The sequence below is a fragment of the Haliotis cracherodii genome, unplaced genomic scaffold (genome assembly GCF_022045235.1).
Source record: "Haliotis cracherodii isolate W230 unplaced genomic scaffold, xgHalCrac1.p SCAF_4, whole genome shotgun sequence".
NCBI classification, from domain to species: domain Eukaryota; kingdom Metazoa; phylum Mollusca; class Gastropoda; order Lepetellida; family Haliotidae; genus Haliotis; species Haliotis cracherodii.
The window spans coordinates 22,158,262-22,177,462 of record NW_027266297.1 but is presented as its reverse complement, the minus strand read 5'-3'; the positions used below and the strand labels follow the sequence as shown (position 1 = coordinate 22,177,462).

At 38.9% G+C, this 19,201-nt stretch overlaps 1 protein-coding gene across 1 annotated transcript; it reads left to right on the top strand.

Moving 5' to 3' along the window:
• The first annotated feature begins 1,903 nt into the window (after positions 1 to 1,903).
• LOC139479668 (acetylcholinesterase-like) lies at positions 1,904 to 18,952 on the top strand. Its single transcript, XM_071262512.1, has 12 exons — positions 1,904 to 1,955; positions 7,588 to 7,818; positions 9,755 to 9,916; positions 10,441 to 10,591; positions 11,427 to 11,609; positions 11,698 to 11,894; positions 12,256 to 12,385; positions 12,641 to 12,727; positions 13,231 to 13,313; positions 13,802 to 13,931; positions 14,257 to 14,392; positions 17,062 to 18,952. The coding sequence occupies exons 1-12, from the start codon at positions 1,935 to 1,937 to the stop codon at positions 17,357 to 17,359; spliced, it is 1,809 nt and encodes a 602-aa protein (XP_071118613.1). The 5' UTR covers positions 1,904 to 1,934; the 3' UTR covers positions 17,360 to 18,952.
• Positions 18,953 to 19,201: the final 249 nt, after the last annotated feature.

Here is a 19,201-nt window from a genome sequence, read left to right as displayed (position 1 = left end):
TATCACATACTACAGTACCCATGCTTAATTGTGATATGTCTCAAGGTAGGGTGTAGCGATACACTTTGATGCAATACAATAAAATACAACACCTACAAATATCATCACATTGAAAAGGCAACTTCCATCATCAAATCCAAAGAGGCACAACCAAAACATAATTGAGTTCCGCAAATTACAGTTTGTTGTTCGTAGGTCTTAGATAAATGTTCTAACTAAAACAACATGATAATAAACGTTAACTTGCTTGCATTTTAAGAAAGGGCTTACATGACAACAGTATGTACATCGTCGACCGATACAAGTGGAATCAAGGCTTTCATTGACAAGAAATAACACAATTATGTAATTTGCAGTTCATTGTGTTAATAGTACGGTAACACGTGTTACCAATCATGCCAAAGAAAGTCTTGGTGCTAAATGCTCAACGGCGTCCTTTAGCAAATTATGTGTTGTTTAATTGTGAAACACGTGAAAAAAACGCCCGAAGAACACACGCAGGCTTTCATTCATGCGATTGCAGTGCATTACGTTTCGACGATTTATGAATATTTTTGCAATAATTCAGTACTTAAATAATAGCATTAGTACTTATACATGTTCAACAAATATTAATTGAAAGAATCATTACACCAAACAAAAATAGAATATCGGACGACTTTTCCCGTTCGCTATTTCTCTGCATTCAAGGTGAAGGTCGTAACAATCTCGCACAAGCAGATCTATTGCATTGATCAGCGTTGCTATGAGTAGTCGGCAGTCATGTGCCATAGAGGTGTTCACGCATACTTCTCATTAATGTTCCACAATTGGGTCAAATATCCCATCTTTTTAGCATTTTAATAAAAGTCTATATTTCAAATTAAAAAATGGTTGTTTCTGTTCCATCTGTTCTGATGAAATTTGTGGATATATCAAGTCCGTTTGAAATTCAAAAGAGTGGTTGAAAGGGGATAACTATTGTCAGTATTTACTTTTAGACTTGTATAGGTGCAGTGGGCTTCCAGAGGCCATTGTTGTCGGGCCGCCGTTATATTGCTGGAGTATTGCTGAGTGCAGGCGTTTGGCAACAAACACTTACTTCATGATGGAAATTGTGTGTACTCAGATAAGATTCATAACTGTTTTGTCTTATTTGCCCTCAGGAATCTGTCTATGCCGATATTCAAGACCGATTATTCTCTGGCATTGACTTTAAGAATTTGCGTGACATTTTACCTGTAAGTATGCCCAAATAGCTAATATACTGAGGGACAAACGAAACTATACCTCTCATTTGATTTTATCATATGTTATATTTTCCGTTGAAAATATCGATATTATATTAAAAAATGAACTGTGCAGGCGCTTAGTCAGCACTCCAAGTATTCTAGTTTTATATGTTTTTGTTTTTAAAAAATATACTTTGATTTAAAACTCTTAAGAATTAAAAAACACGTTTTCGTATAATACACATGCAACTGCTGATGGGTGTCCTAAACATGTCCTAGACTTCTGAAATCAATAAATCTGCTTTTATCGGCACAAATTTACATTTCAGACATGGTAGGGGTCATTTGGTTGTGCAAAAATTCATTTCGTTACACAGTCATTGAACCAATATATTTTTACACCAAAGTACTTAGCCACAGATTTCTTTTTACAAACTGTTGCAGGTTTGAGTGAAGGCTAAATGGGCACACCGCATTGAATTGTTCTGAGAATGTCTCTCCCAGTAGCTCTGGATATATAACTATACAATGCGTTTTCATTTATGAAATAAGTGTAAAAATATAATCCCGCTAATAAGAACACGTGAGACCGATTACAATCAAGGTATTTAACCGCAACCAGTATTTCATCGCAGTTAGTGTTATTGATCTTCGACATTTGGCTAAACGCACAACCAGCGGCACTGGGATGACGGCGGAACTCCTATTGATCATGTAGGGAAGATGAGGTACTGGAACTCTCAGGTAGGTGGGATAACTGGTGGTCTATAGCGACCTTTTAGAGATGAATAGTATAATATTTGTTTAAATGAATTATTAATACCTACTGCACAAACCTCAAATGTCATAAATCGATGATATCAAGCGAATTACTGTGCCAAACTGTGAAAATCTCTTACACGACCTAGGTAAATGGGTGAAATGGGTTTAACGTTGTGATGTTAGGCTATTGGTGGCATCTATGAAGAACGAAGTATTTTTTAAGTCTATACCCCATACATAATAAAACCCTACCATCACAGCTGCTGTGTATTAGGGCACATGTGTCTATTCCCCAAAAGAAGAAGAAAATATTTTGTGACAGCTACAGTGTATTATAGGAGTATATGCGTTTCCTTACAAAGCTAGAAGGACACCTACTGTCGCAGCTACAGCGTAATAAATTGCACGTGTGTAGTGAGGAAATAGAGAAAACATGAGTTTTCTGAGAAGAAAGAAGAAACCTACTATCGCTGCTACAGTATATTAGGAAAATGTGATTTTCTGAGGAGGTGGAACACCTACTGTTGCAGCTTCAGTGTATTAGAGGAGATGTGTTACTGAGAATAAGGCAGGACACCAACTATCAAAGCTACAGTGTATTAAAGGACACACATTATTGAGAAGGAAGCAGAACATCTACTATCAAAGCTGTAGTGTATTATAGGACACGCATTTATTCAGAAGGAAGCAGAACACCTACTATCAAGTTACAGTGTTTATGAGGACATGAGTGTACTGAAAAGGAAGCAGAACACATACTATCAAAACTGCAGTGTATTAAAGGACACGCATTTATTGAGAAGGAATCAGAAAACCTACCATCAAAACTACTGTGTATTGAAGGACACGCATTCATTGAGAAGAAAGCGAGTACCTACTATCAAGTTACAGTGTTTATGAGGACATGAGTGTACTGACAAGGAAGCAGAACACATACTTTCAAAGCTGCAGTGTATTAAAGGACACGCATTAATTGAGAAGAAAGCAGAACATCTACGATCAAAGCTGCAGTGTATTAAAGGACACGCATTTATTGAGAAGGAATCAGAACACCTACTATCAAAGCTACAGTGTATTAAAGAACACGCATCTATTGAGAAGGAATCAGAAAACCTACTATCAAAGCTACAGTGTATTGAAGGACACGCATTCATTGAGAAGAAAGCAGAATACCTACTATCAACGCTACAGTATATCAAAGGACACTTATTTGTTAAGAAGGAATCAGAACACCTACTATCAAAGCTGCAGTGTATTAAAGGACACGCATCTATTGAGAAGGAATCAGAACACCTACTATCAAAACTGCAGTGTATTAAAGAACACGCATCTATTGAGAAGGAATCAGAAAACCTACTATCAAAGCTACAGTGCATTGAAGGACATGCAGTCATTGAGAAGAAAGCAGAACACCTACTATCAACGCTACAGTATATCAAAAGACACTTATTTATTGAGAAGGAAGCAGAACACCTACTATCAAAGCTACAGTGTTTTAAAGGACACGCATTTATTGAGACAAAAGCAGAACACCTACTATCAAAGCTACAGTGTATTAAAGGACACGCATTTATTGAGAAGCAAGCAGAACACCTACTATGAACGCTACTGTATATTAAAGGACACGCATTTATTTATAAAGAAGCAGAACACCTACTATCAAAGCTGCAGTGTATTAAAGAACACGCATCTATTGAGAAGGAATCAGAACACCTACTATCAAAGCTACAGTGTATTAAAGGACACACATTCATTGAGAAGAAAGCAGAACACCTACTTTCAAAGCTACAATGTATGAAAGGACACGCATTTATTGAGAAGAAAGCAGAACACCTACTATCAACGCTACAGTATATTAAAGGACACGTATTTATTGAGAAGGAAGCAGAACACCTACTATCAAAGCTGCAGTGTATTAAAGAACACGCATCTATTGAGAAGGAATCAGAACACCTACTATCAAAGCTACAGTGTATTAAAGGACACACATTCATTGAGAAGAAAGCAGAACACCTACTTTCAAAGCTACAATGTATGAAAGGACACGCATTTATTGAGAAGAAAGCAGAACACCTACTATCAACGCTACAGTATATTAAAGGACACGTATTTATTGAGAAGGAAGCAGAACACCTACTATCAAAGCTGTAGTGTATTAAAGGACACGCATTTATTGAGACGAAAGCAGAACACCTACGATCAAAGCTGCAGTGTCTTAAAGGACACGCATCTATTGAGAAGGAATCAGAACACCTACTATCAAAGCTGTAGTGTATTATAGGACACGCATTTACTGAAAAGAAAGCAGAACACCTACTATCAACCCTACAGTATATTAAAGGACACTTATTTATTGAGAAGGAAGCAGAACACCTACTATCAAAGCTACAGTGTATTAAAGGACACGCATTTATCGCGAAGGGAGCAGAATACCTACTGTTAAAGCTACAGTGTATTAAAGGACACGCATTTATTGAGAAAGAAGTAGAACACCCACAATTAATACTGCAGTTTATTAAAGGACACGCATTTATTGAGAAAGAAGCAGAACACCTACTATCAAAGCTACAGTGTATTAAAGGACACGCATTTATCGCGAAGGGAGCAGAATACCTACTGTTAAAGCTACAGTGTATTAAAGGACACGCATTTATTGAGAAAGAAGTAGAACACCCACAATTAATACTGCAGTTTATTAAAGGACACGCATTTATTGAGAAAGAAGCAGAACACCTACAATTGCAGCTACAGCGTCTTAGAGGACATATTATTCCGAGAAGAAAGCAGAATAGTTTCTATATGTATTTGAGGACATGGCAATAATTATTTAGTACTGTAATATAGTCATACCCTTTGTCTTAGATTCAATACGATCTAAGTTGACAGTTACAGCACTTTGGGCGTCTTCGCTTTCATGGCAATTAAAGTAACATATAAAGGGCAAATTATGTTCATCCTACTAGATAGTCTTCTACACCAAGATTTCGTAAAACACGAAAGTAAGAGCCTTGTCTTCAAACACAGTAAAACTACACTTTTGTAGCATGCATTGGGCAATGCCATAGAGCTCAATACTATAACCGTAACACGTACAGCGCATTGCCTCCGAGGGCAATATATACACAGGGAGCGTTGGCGTTCCAGTGTGTGAATAAGGTGGAGAGATTTCGATAATGTGTACTCCAAAGCCGTTTGTATGTAACCGTTCTCATAATGGAATCTACCATAAGCCAACAGCTTGACATTTCGCTTAAGCAAAGTGGTTTCTCGAGAGGGAGGAATGGACTAATGCAGATGCATTACATTCAGCTGATATTTATATCCGGCCCTAGCTGGCTAGCTGACGCGGCAAAGGTGATGTAACACCAGCGAGACGTGAGTTATTGATTCGCCTTTTTTCTGATTCTTTGTAATGCAGGAACGTCCCATTATTACTTCCGTCTAGATCGATTTAGTGATATCCCTACTGAGAGGTGACTAGAAGTGTGTGATAGATCTAGAATTCATCACGATACTGCCATTGTTGAGATCAACTTGCATTTTTAAAGACCGTGCTCTCTCAGCATACAGAAGGTTATCACAACCTATTTCCTAGCAATCCAGCGACAACTATCACGGTTGTTGCCACAGCGCAGTAGTCCAGTGTGCGATCAAATTGACTGGGCAGCTAATGCGTGGACGTTCAGTTTCAGAGAAACACTATGCTCCGCGGTTTATTCAGTTTTGTTCTATCCAGATAGAAAACGTAAATGCTACCCAGCATGTGTAATTAGGGTAATCGTTAACTGTTGGATTGATATTCACAATAATATTTAGGTTAGCCACAAACCAAATGGTGCTTGAAGCACTTGAGCCAAAATTGCTGGGACTGCCAATCTGTCCCAACCGTGTCTCCCTTTAAATGTTGACATGGTTCGTGTCAATCGTCAGTGTCAACAAGTTATATCCAAGTTAATTAAAACAATTTGTTTTTGTTTGTGTATGATGTGTGTCAGTCCAGCAGTTAATGGTTATCTTACTTCCACGTGATTATCCTAGTTCCACATGATTATCCTAATTACATGATTATCTGAATGTTACACAAGGCAATGCCTCGGGTTCACATAATCACTGATTTAGTGCAGATTTATTTGTCATTCTTGTTAACCACTGACCAATGCAAGGTACCGCCACGCCGCAGTTTTGTAAGCGTTTACGTTTATCTTCTCCAGAACCAACTAGTGAACGAGATAGAAGATAGTGCCAAAGGATATTTGAAACGTCTTTTCTAGACAGGTCTTCCTATACCCTCGCCAGATACTTTCTGAATGCATGCTGTGTCTTGGTGATAGATTGGACGCAGACTCGGTTCTATATCAATATAGCACTAATGGTTACCGTAAAAGTTCAAATACAACTGCGTTCTGGTGGCTCTAATTACAACGTCCAGATCTATATTTGGCACAACTTGTCATTGGAGCACAAGTTCTTTTTTATAGCTACAAGTAGCCGTATTTTTTCCATATGTAGTATATATTTCTGATGACAGAAAAGAATGTAGTGGTTAGTTTACAAGTCAACTTTCCACATAATGTACAGCAGTAATCGGTCTATTTTGGCTGAAAGTTCACATCTTCGTTGAATGTATAAAAACAAGTCGATCGTAAATACAGAAGACGTCCCATATTCGAAATCTCTGTCGCACCATCAGCTTTATGCATCGTAGAGTAGGATTCGCTTTGAACTGCGATCTTTAAAAATTTATAGAGCGAATGCTGATTTACGCCGTAATATATTAGTACAATTTCAGATTTATGACGATGGCCTTCTAGTACGCGAAGAAAACGTGAGGGCGACAGTGACATCTATGATTCAAACATCACAAATTGGAATAGTTTCATGCCTCATGTACACTGAGCCTAGAATCTTTGCACTTTGCACGACAGTCATTGACTACATGGCACCTATTCTACCCCGAATAAGGAGCCTGGGGTGAAGTTACTGAAAGCTGAGCCCTATTCTTCTTTGTCTTTTATCTTTATTACTCTGATAAAGTATTATCAAAGCCCAATATTACCCAATTTAGCTTTCCGTTTACCTTGCTGACTTTATTGTTGAAACATCTGCCAAATCTCCTAAGTTTCATTGTGTTATTTTCTCACACATTTATTTTACTACTATACAGCCAAACCTTGTACCTTACCCAGTACATCGACCAGATTAACGCCTTTCCTGATTAACGTACGCATTACCTTTTGATTATATAATATGGACATCTTCAACAATTATCGCCAGTTTCTGGACTAACAATGTGCATGCAATGTACTTCAGCAACCCATGCTTGTCGTGAGAGGCGTCCAACGATACCGGCAGATCAGACTCACTGACTTCACTAATACAATTTGATAATAGATTTATTTCGTAGATCGAAGCTAATGATATCGATCACTGGGTTGTATGGTCGTGACTAGATTATTTACAGACAGCCGTCATATAGCTGGCTCGCTACTGGGTGCGACGTTAAAGAACAAACAGGCTTAGAAACAAACAAATATTAGCTCTACCATAGTCATATGGCAAGTCTATGCCTCCTATTTCGTCCTATTATTGTGTAAAACAGCACTATCAATTGTAGCATATCGGCCTGAAGATGCCACGCTTATGGACAGGAGTATTGATGGGTGCCTACCTTGCAATACTTTGCAAGAACGAAGATGTGAACATCGTTGATGAAGAATTTTTCTTCCGTGACACCCAATATGGTCAGATCAGAGGCGCTGTTAAAACTGTACTGGGCTCCAAGAAGGTTGAACGATACCTCAGCATTCCTTATGCAGCTCCCCCCGTTGGAGAACTCCGATTTGAGGTGGGACGTGCGTTGATCTGTTTATCTGTTTTTACGGGGCATTGCTTACGTCTTGATAATACTGTATTTACAAGTGGGTTAAAATAAGTTTACAGATTATTGCTGCAAAAAATTGCTTCATCAGCCTTCAGGCTCCATATCACCATATCAGGGGCGGTCGGATAGTCTCGTGGTTAAAGCGTTTACTCGTCACGCCGAAGACCTGGGTTCGATTCCCGACACGGGAACAATGTGTGAAGCCCATTTCTGGTGTTCCCCGCCGTGATATTGTTGGAATATTGCTAAAAGCGGCGTAAAACCATACTCATTCACCATATCAGTATCATGCAAGTATTGATTGCACATAAGACCCGTTTAGATCCGGGTTAGAATAAATCTTCAGCAACCCACGCTTGCCGTAAAAGGTGACTATGCTTGTCGAAAGAGGCGACTACCGGGATCGGGTGGTCAGGCTCCCTGACATCGTGTCACCGTATCCCACTTGCGTGGATTGTCTGGTCCAGACTCGATTATTTACAGATCGCCGTCATATCTGGAATATTGTAAAGTACGGCGTTAAACAACAAACAAACAAAGCACATGCAACACTATGATTACCATGACATGGGCGTTTTAAGGAAAACAAATTGAGTACGAAATTTGCATTGTAAACGAACATATGATCATGAAATTACTTCAGATCCCGGATGTTTCATGACTGAATGAACTCAAACCAGTGTATACGGTTTTCTTACACATCAGTGTGCGAGAAACCCATTTGAGATAACATATGTGTGAGATCGAATTCAAGGCCCGTGATTGGCTACTCTATGGTGATGACCTGAGGTCAAATTATGACGCACTTCTTTCCTGATCGTGTAATTGAAAAGTTACTCGCGCTTTCAGCAGTGGAATGTTCACCTACGTCTGTGTTGAACGTTATGACTTAAGAGTGTTGTCCCTCCTCTTCAACCCTCACCTCGAAGTCTAATTAAGTTCAAACTACATCACGAACACTAAAACACTTCACGGTTTTGAATTCTGTGGGAAATTACTTGTTCTGTGATATCATCCACTGTCATTTTAGGCAAGTTTTACTGAAAATGACATCGGAAATCTAGGAACATCGGAAATCTCGCCATTTTTGACACATTACTATATTACCATTCACAGCGCTATGTAATGTATGGTTAGAAATCTAACTATCGGATAGTTACCCGAAGAATTGGATTAAAAAAATAGCACCAATCACCAATGATAATTCTGAAACGTCGCCAATAAGACTAGAATCATTTAGATTGTTTTGAAAAATACGGAAACACGAAGCGTACTTTCCGCCATATTGTATAGTGTTTACAAAATCACGTTTCACGCCATGACTGACGCAAAATCACTCACAACAACGCGTTTCTCACTAAATCTTTTGGTAACATTGAAAAACTTAAAAAACAAATAACAGTATGCAGATTGTCAGATTGTTTCCGATTACTTACACAACACATTATGTATATACGATCCCTCAATTAAAGAAAATCCTCCTATGAAAATCACGTGTACTATTGTCAGCGAACACGCCATTTTGTAAAAGTCGGTCACCAGTACTGATGTCATATGGCAGTAAACATGATGCTAAAAAGCCAAGGTGATATTATAGGGTGTGTAAAAAACAGATTACTGCATTCGTGCCTGTCGTATACCATTTATCTTACAACTCGTTGTTTCAAAGCGTATTTAACTCGCTTTTGCTCGTTAGATACGTTTTGAAGCGACTCGTTGTAAGCCAAATTGTGTCTGACAGACACTTGTGTATTAATCTCTATGTATTGCATGCCCGACAATATATAAATGTATTACCCCCGAGGTGAAAATGCATGTGTGACATGCATTGTTCAACATCAATAGTTGCAAGCTGCTAAGATGACGTGTCCAATTATCGGCTTGTGTTACTTATTTACAGAAACCCGAGGCACCTGCTAAATGGGAAGGAACACGAGATGCATTACTTACCCCTCCCTCATGCCCCCAGAGTAGTCATTACTGGCTCTATGTACATCTACATACTCCTTACTTCAATCACAGTGATGAAGACTGCCTGTACATGAATGTATACGTTCCACAGGTACGTTTCTCAGAGATCGTGACTTTCAAGCCATGTAGTTTATGTTACTTCTATTCTAAACTTTATGTTTTAAGGCCAATTATTTTTGTAGATGTAAACTCAATTATATAACTGAAATAACGTCTGGGAGGAACGAGTGGCTCAGTCGTCTATAGCGCTGCAATTCGCCGTGAAGACTTACCCCATCAGTCGTGCCACGTCTGACACCTGCATCAAATCGGACATTCCTCCCATATTCAGCTGACATAATGTTCAAAGCGGCGTGAAACCCGACTTAGTCACTCAGTAAATAGTGCGAGGAAGATGTCTAAGCCCCCACTTTATTGAACACTGTTTCATGTCCCACTCCTTAAAAATTAATAACCGGTCATTAAATCATGTTCGTATGTAAATCTCTTCATTTGAAGAAATAGAACTGTGTCATTTTTTCAAGTCCCCGAGCCCAACAACATGTGTGATACATTTTCGCGACCCCCCTCTTTCGCTGTGTCATTTTTTTATGACCATAGTTCTTATTCTTGAAGACAGGTGCTGCTGATGGCAAGATGGCTGTGCTTGTACACATTCATGGCGGTTCAAACGAATATGGAATGGGAGCCATGTTTGACGGAGATGTCTTGGCAGCGCAGGGAGAAATCATTGTTGTTAATTTCAATTACAGACTTTCAAGTCTTGGTAAGTACCTTGGATTGACGTTTTATTCTTTGGGTAGAAGAAACAAAGGCGTTCCATAAACACAGTCTTAGGTTCAGGGTTATATGTAAATCTAAGCAGCATGTTAAGTCGGTGTAAGACAACAAACACATCGTTAAAATCAGTGTGCAGGGTTAGGTTCCGGTGTTTTATTGTAAGGTGCACCATTGACTTGCTTTTCCATGTCGTTGTGACTGGTGCCATCGGCAGGCAGGATACACTCACCTTTTCGCGAACACCTGGTATCATGACTATTTGATAATGGTTGGTTGGTTGATTGGTTGGTTGGTTGTTTTACGTCACACTTCCAGCTGTAATCTGGGGTAGAATAGGTCTTCAGCAACCCATGCTTGCCGTAAAAGGCGACTATGCTTGTCATCGATCCCAATTGCGTAGATCGATGCGCAAGATATCAATCACTGGATTGTCTGGTCCACACTCGATTATTTACAGACCGCCGTCATATAGCTGGAATATTGCTGAGAGCAGGTTTAAACAACTAAACAAACAAACAAACACATTCTACACTTACTTACTATTTTATGGCCGGTGAGGTAGCCCTGTTGCTCAAGTGTTCATTTATCACGCCTAGAATCAGGTTTCGACATGGGTACAATGTGTAGCTAATTTCTGGATACTTGAATATTTCTAAACAATACGCACCCCCTAACTCACTACCATTTCATAGTCTCATGTATGGAAAAAGTGACTCATAACGTTGAATCTCATTTGTGAGACTTAAACTCAATTATGAAACTTGACGCTTCAAATTCTTGCTGTACCATCGTATTTACCTATCTTTTAATCCCTAATCCAGGCTTTCTCAGTGCTGGGCCAGAGTTTCCTGGTAACTATGGACTCATGGATCAGGCTGCAGCACTAAAATGGGTTTCCAGGAACATCCACTTCTTCGGAGGTGACCCAACAAAGGTTGCCATAGAAGGTCACAGTGCAGGCGCCGGGGATGTTGGCTTTCATATCTTGTCGCCATCGTCGAAAGGTACTCACTTTTAAAACCAATTCTGCGTAGATTACTTTGTGGTGCATTTGGTAGTTTTTACAAAAATTAAATTCAACTCATTTTGAAGGTTTTTTCCGCTACGCCATAATGCAGAGCGGATCTCCGACAGCCGACTGGGCTTTGCTTCAAGACACTAACACAGCTATATCCAGTGCCACAGAGTTTGGTAAGAAGCTCGGTTGTTACACTTCCAAGGATATGTACAAACTCAAGCAATGTCTTAAGACGAAACCCTGGCAATCCATCATGAGGATAAGGTATGCGGTAAGTAAAACTAGTGGTGTATAACGTGTCAAACCATCCAATTTGAAACATTACTTCTATGACAAATTCACCTTATACGTTTTGTTTGTTTAATATTTAATAATAGAGCTATATCACGGCAGTCTGTAAATAATCGAGTCTGGGCCAGACAATCCAGTGATCCCCAAATGATTCAAGACTTCAGTTAAGGTTCCTTGACACGGATTATTCTCAGTATGGTTATCGTTTGGTTGCAGGCCAGTATCGCGTGATGGAATTGCATCCTGGAAAGGAAACACTTTCATTTACGATTAGCACTCGTATTACGACGATAATATACAAGACAGATTCTTAACTTCGTCTTACTTTTGTTTCTGTTTAGTACGCTCCGGGGAAATTCTGCATGTCTCCTGTTGTTGATGGACTGTTTATACAAAACAATACCACAAAACTGTTAAAAGAGGCTGAGTTAAACGGTGAAGCCTTCATGGCGGGGATTACTAATAATGAGGGTAGGTGTTTCTAATCAGAAAATATATTTATATTGCTCTTAACACTACGCTGAGATATTGTGTTACTATGGTTCCACAATGAGTTGTTTTTAAATGCGTGTCCATTTAATGGCATGAATGTACAGCTATGTCTTTTATCATCGATGTAGGAATTAAAACAACATATATGAAGTACTGTCGTTAAATCTTAAATCTGTAGTTAATGTTGTGCGAGCGCAGTCGTATGTGTAAGGACACTTTCTTTCCCACCTCAAGGTACTATGTGGATGCAAGGTAGAGAAAATGTAGAGCTTACACCTGGCAATTTGGGAATATCCATTGGAGACACCAACAACAAATTAGGTAATTATCACCCAAAGCTGATAATGCTAGCATTGGATAGATTGAACTCCAAGACTTTCTTTACTGATAAACACAATAATGTGCCTGACCTACCACATCTGAATGATAAGAGTACGCTATATCCGATGATGACAGTCTAATACTCATATATGTTTTTGCATGCCGCGTGGACACAAAACTGTTTCAATTCCTATGTAGATTACACTTTCCAAGATCGACAATAAATTATGACCTTACAGATTGTGTGTCACCCTCCTCGACGGTATAGGCGGTTAGTCGTGATTTCAACCACTGATTGACCTGCCCCAATTATGGAAACCGTCATTTATTGATATTAAAAATGTGGCCACGACGAAGAACATAATTTACTAACTTGCAAAATATGAAAGCTACCAAAGTTAAGACGCTATGCTTACTTCATTAACTGAAAAAAAACAATGTCGAATGATGGGAACCGATGCCATTAAGGTAGGTCATATTTACCAGCTCTTTTATCTTTCCAGTAAAATCCAATCTCGTTATACACGAGTACAGACCGTGGGATGACCGCGACAACAATGCAGCCAACGTGACTGCTATTGCAAACGTGAGTCTACTGACTACAATACGTTTTGATTAATTCTCCTCAAGCAATATTTTTGCATTGTGTTCTATCATATAATGAAAAAGTGTCTATCTTAAGAAATACTTTTAGATCGTCTATTTTTCCTGACTTTGTATCGAATATACAACGGCATAACTGGTAGCATAATATTTTCTTCAAACAAATCCGAGTATGTGTGTGTTGTTTAATGCTTAGATCGATGTCAATCTGTGTATTTGTATCATGTACCCCTTGCAACTTTGTATTAAAGCTGTGTGGTATATACTCATAATAATTAATTATTTCGATTTGTTCACCTGTGGTTCCCTGTGCGTATTATCATTTAGTGGTGCAAAATGGTTATCATTCAAACTATTGATGTGTATGGATTTTTTTATCATAATAAAATACAAATTTATATGCAGTTCAAGTCAATATGTCTTGTCTGTTAACTTCATTTTATACTTTTAGTAGTAGACTGTTTCTTTCAGATTTTAGGTGACTCGATAATTGTTGCCCCCGTCGTAGATGTCGCCAAGCGCCTTAGTTACAGGACGGAACGTCTCTACTTCTATTCCTTCGACTATCATTCACCTGCCTCTACGGCACCAAAATGGATGGGTAAAGTCTTCACATAGATATAACTTCATAGCTCACTGCAATACAAACTGTGGATCGCCTCCGTGGTGTAGCGCATGGAGCTTAGTATATAATCGTCCAATAGACGCTACTTTTGGAAGAGATTTCTCATTAATATGAAAAGGGCTTTGTCGTTTTTATCGCAATTGATATTGCAAAACATATGCTATATATAGTGTTCCTTACAGAGCTTGTTCTAGTCTCTCATTTGGTGGACATCATGGACAAGGCGCTGTTCCTTCAGGAAATGCTTTTCAAGATCGTTTACATGATATCCGTGTAACACATATTACATCTATTATCCTAGGTGTCCCCCATGGGAGAGATCTGTTCTACCTGTTCGGTTGTCCTTTCTCTGGGCATCCCCTGTACAACTATACCGAGGAAGATCGACAGGTCAGCAAAGTCTTCATGAACATGTGGATCAACTTTGTGAAGACAGGGTAAGAGACTCAACAGCATACTGTTTTAAGAGCGAACCGCTACTTTGAGAGAGGGGTTTAAGCATTCGCTCGTCACGCCGAAAACCCGGGTTCGATTCCCGACATGGGTACAATGTGTGAAGCATATGATATTGCTGGTATATTCCTAAAAGCGGCGAAAACTATACTCACTCACTACTATGAGAGAATTCCTGATATACTGACCATGTCTATTTCAAATGATGAATTATAATTTCAAAACGTCAACTACATTGAATAATCAGTTCCGATTATCTACCGAAACTGAATGGGTATTAAAGGCAAATAGTGATGAAAATTATATGAAAGGATCACTGAAAATCAGTGATGACACCTGGTGTTTGCGAAAGGGTAAGCTTGTCCTCTTCTACTGGTAGGACCCGCCACTCATACAATTTTTAAAAAGTAAGTATTTGTTTGTTTCCTAATCCGACATCCAGTTATACTAATGCCATACAACGGCGACATGCGACCAATCGAGTCTGGGCCAGACAATCCTGTGATAAAAAAACATCAGCAGCGGCTAATGGAACGGACCACGTACCTGTGTGGCAGTTTGGGTTAATGCCTGTCGGCATTATTATGTGAGTGAATGTTGTTTTACACGGGAGTCTATTTGGGCCTTTCAGTAATCGAGTTTTGGTCAGGTAAATTAATTTGTATGAAGACACACACTCCACCTTAGGCCAGGTCTCACAGATTGCAACTGTCTAATACCAATGTAATTCTGCTTTTACCAAAAGCACAGGGACACTTGGGACCCCGAAATGCCGACATGGTTTGTCAGAACGAATGAAGTGTGCAGAGTGTGTTGCATGGCAATTCAAGGTACTCAGGTTCTTCTTAGGCAACGTCGTCATGGTTAATTAGAAATGAATATTCTGTACATAATGACAAAACATATGGACTACTGCTCGTTGGATATAAAAACGGTATCTAACGGGACATAAACTGTGCACATTATCGAAATTCAGCGCTGAAAAAAGACGTTGGTGGTGTTAGGGTGGCTTATGAATACAACATTCGGATCTGGTTATTTGATCACAGACTGTTCGCTCGAGGTGTAACCGAAAATAAAGTGTTCAGCTTCCTTCGAGGCGATTATGAGAAACGATATGATGTCGGTTCTAAACACATATTCATGATAGCATTTATATACACAAACATAGCAAAGTTAGAATTATTTGCATGCAACGGACAATCTGGCTTCAAACTCGGTTCAGTGAAGCTGAGTCATGTCTCGGAAGTGTATCGGTTGACATGGGGAACAGCAATGGGGGATCGAGCTGCCATGTCGAACCCACTCAGAACTTTTCCGTGATGGTCAGAAGGGCTGTATTCCTGGTAGCAACCCCGTGTACTCCCCCAATGTCAGTCAACAGATTGGGAGGTACCAAACCTAAGGCACCGAGAACAATGCGGAGTCGGACAATTTGGTACTTGCGTGACATTTCGAAAGCGAGGTTTGCATATTTGCTATGTTTTTCCTCAATCTTGTCTAAAGGGACAGAAAATTCAATGATATAAATAATTTCTTTGGATGTATAAAAAAGGACAAGATCAGGTTTGGTGGAGTGGATATGTCTGAGGCTGTAAATGGGCCTATTCTATGAAATTTTGTATTTATCATTTTTCATGACGCCCTTAACATATTCCGGGTGGTACTAAAGGTGGACCTCTGTGTCAAAAACCACAAGCATGTCGAAGACGGTAATATAATGATCGAGTCACTCCATCATGTCGCTTAAGATACTGTGTTGGCATCCACTGACAATGTGTTGGACAGTCTCATTAAATTCATTACATCATCTACATTTCATATTTACATTTTGATGCAAAGTCACGCATTGACGGTTTCGAGTGGGATGTGACTGGTCCTGTGCAGCAAACAGAAAGCCTCCTGTTTCACTTGTTCTGCGATAGATAAGGCAACCGCGAACATTCTTGACTTGACTCAAGTAAAACATGTCAAACATGAGATGCACTGCAGTGAAAAAATAGTGTCTATCGAAAGTTGTGTAGACATTGCAGAGACCCGTGAAGATCCGGATCAGAATAGGTCTTCAGCAACCCATGATGGCCGTAAAAGGCGACTCAGCTTGTCGCAAGAGGCGACTAACGGGATCGGGTTGTCAGGCTCGCTGACTTGGTTGATGATGCATGCCATCCTTTCCCAATTGCGTGGATCGATGCTCATGATGTCAATCACTGGATTGTCTGGTCTAGACTCGATTATTCACAGACCGCCGTCATATAACTGGAATATCGCTGAGTGCGGCGTTAAACAACAAACATAAAAACACACAAATAAAAGCACATGCACTATGATTACCATGGCATAGGCGTTTTATGGAGAAAAAAAATTAGTGCTAAATTTACATTGTAAACGAACAAATGACCATGGAATTACTTATAAACAAACGTTGAGGAGTATATTTGCACAGTGCTAACGACAGTCCCATTTCAAAGACCAGCCTGTGCCCAAAATAGTCCCGTTGGCACGTGTGTAATAAAAGTGTATTGTTTTTAAACGGGTGAGTGATAACAAAATGATTAGTTTCACAAGTTCATTAATGTGGATTATATAATGCATCATTGTATGACAACCAACTGGGTATATAATAATGGTTATATGTATCTTATTTATTTAGAAAACCATCTTCAACTGTTGGAGCTGATCAGATATTCTTCGAACACTTTGAAAGCCAAAACCAAACATACATGAAAATCAACGGAGTGGATGGAAACGGTACAATAACTGTGGCGCATAAACCTCGTCCCCGACAGGTAGAATTTTGGAATTCTATACTCCCCCAGTTGGACTACCAGACGCAGAAAATAAGTGCAGAGTATGGAACATTGACATGGGGCTTGGTTGCATTAAGCGTCACACTGTTTGTATGTATGGCTGCAATTGTTATATTTCTGGTATGTAGACGAAGACACTAGCCGGTATCCATTGTGCATCATGTAACACGTACGGCGTAGTAAGCTGTGAAAGGTCTAGAGGTTGCATTATAATTCGTCTTGTTGAAATATAATGTAATAACAAATAAAAAATCTCGTAATGATATTGCAGCATAAATATTGTTCTATGGTCAACGTAAATGTTTCCCCAAAAAATACGTTCTTTCCATTGTAATATTAAGAACATGGAATTTAACGGTTGAAGCCACACAGTCGAATGGTATTTTATTGAGGAATCGAATCAGTGTTTATGTTTGTCTATATTTGAAACCTGTTCCTGAGTATTCAATAAAGTATATTTAAGTCAGATAGTCGTTTTAAGTACGTACGCAAATATCCAGTATTTCATATCTCATTCTTGTGTGATATACAGACCCAAAAAGTTAGGAATCATATATATTTATGAAGGATATTTTATGAATATGTATTCAGTCTGATTGCAAAAAACACCCCTAAAATGTTCATGATCCCCGATTTCTTGTTCTGTACATATACCCATGACCCTTTCGCTACCATTCTCTGAACATAATTGCCGTAAGAGACTACAAACGGGATCGGGTGGTCAGGCTCGCTGACTTGATTGATGCATGTCATCGTATCTCAATTACGTTGATCGATGCTCATGATGTCAATCACTGGGTTGTCTCGATTATTTACAGACAGCCGTCATATTGCTGGAATATTGCTGAGTGTGGCGTTAAACACAAAACAAAAACAAAATACCGAGGAAAACATTATTTCCAGCTGAAAGAGCATACACACCAGATTTCAGATTCAATTAAAAACATCAAGAGCTACGATGTGATTTGCGAACTGTCTTTGAGGGGAGGCATTTTCATTACTAGTTTATTTTATAGCGAGAGAAATTCAGTGCTAAGTAAGTGATAAGAGAGATGGGGTGGTGACGGCACTTCCAAAACTAAGCGGTGCTGGCGAATGTGTCTATGGCGATATTGAAACACTGGAAAATGGACGGTGTATATAGTTATGCATTGTGTGAACTGTAATTGTAATGTAAAGAATAGTTGAAATGAGTGAGTGAGTAAGTGGGGTTTGGAGGTGGCACAGTGTACCCACGTGATCATTCGAACCCGGGCCTTCGGCACGATGATCGAACGCTTTAGCCACTTGCCTACCCCACAGCCCTAGTTGAAATGAAAATCTTTGCAAATTAATGTTGTCTTTTTGATTATGCATTATCTAGTTTGTCAATTGTGTGTGTAGGATGTGTGTGTAGGTTTCATATGATAATGTCTCATATTCTGTTTTCTTGTGTAGTTTGTCCTAGCAAGTTTATTTTATGGAAACAACGATTATGAAAATATGTTTACTATGTTTAGTATGTGTTAAATGAGAGCGATCATGTTTACTGTGTACTGGAATATATAAGTATTAAATACATAGCTGTTAAAAGGTTCAGCCGCGTATTTAATATGTTTCCAATAAAATGTTTCCATTGTATATTTATAGTTTGTTTGCACTGAATTTTGAATACTGTATTTATATATATGTATATGTGTGTTTGATTGCGAGTGGAGAACCACAAGATTCTTCAGTTGTTTTGTATATATTCACCAGCGACAATACATTTTTTTATAATTGTAATGTTTAAGTATAATATGTACGTTAAAAAAATAAAACATTTGCCTGTGATTAGCTTTTCTTTCATATTTAGGTTGTTGACCTTCTTTCAGATTTTCATGGGTGAATCAGTGACGTTAGCCTTGAGTCAGTCAATCAATCAATACAGGAAATACTTACCATATATACATCCATTCAAACATGACTTTCACTTGCTATCTAGCTGCCATAGTTTAGAAACAG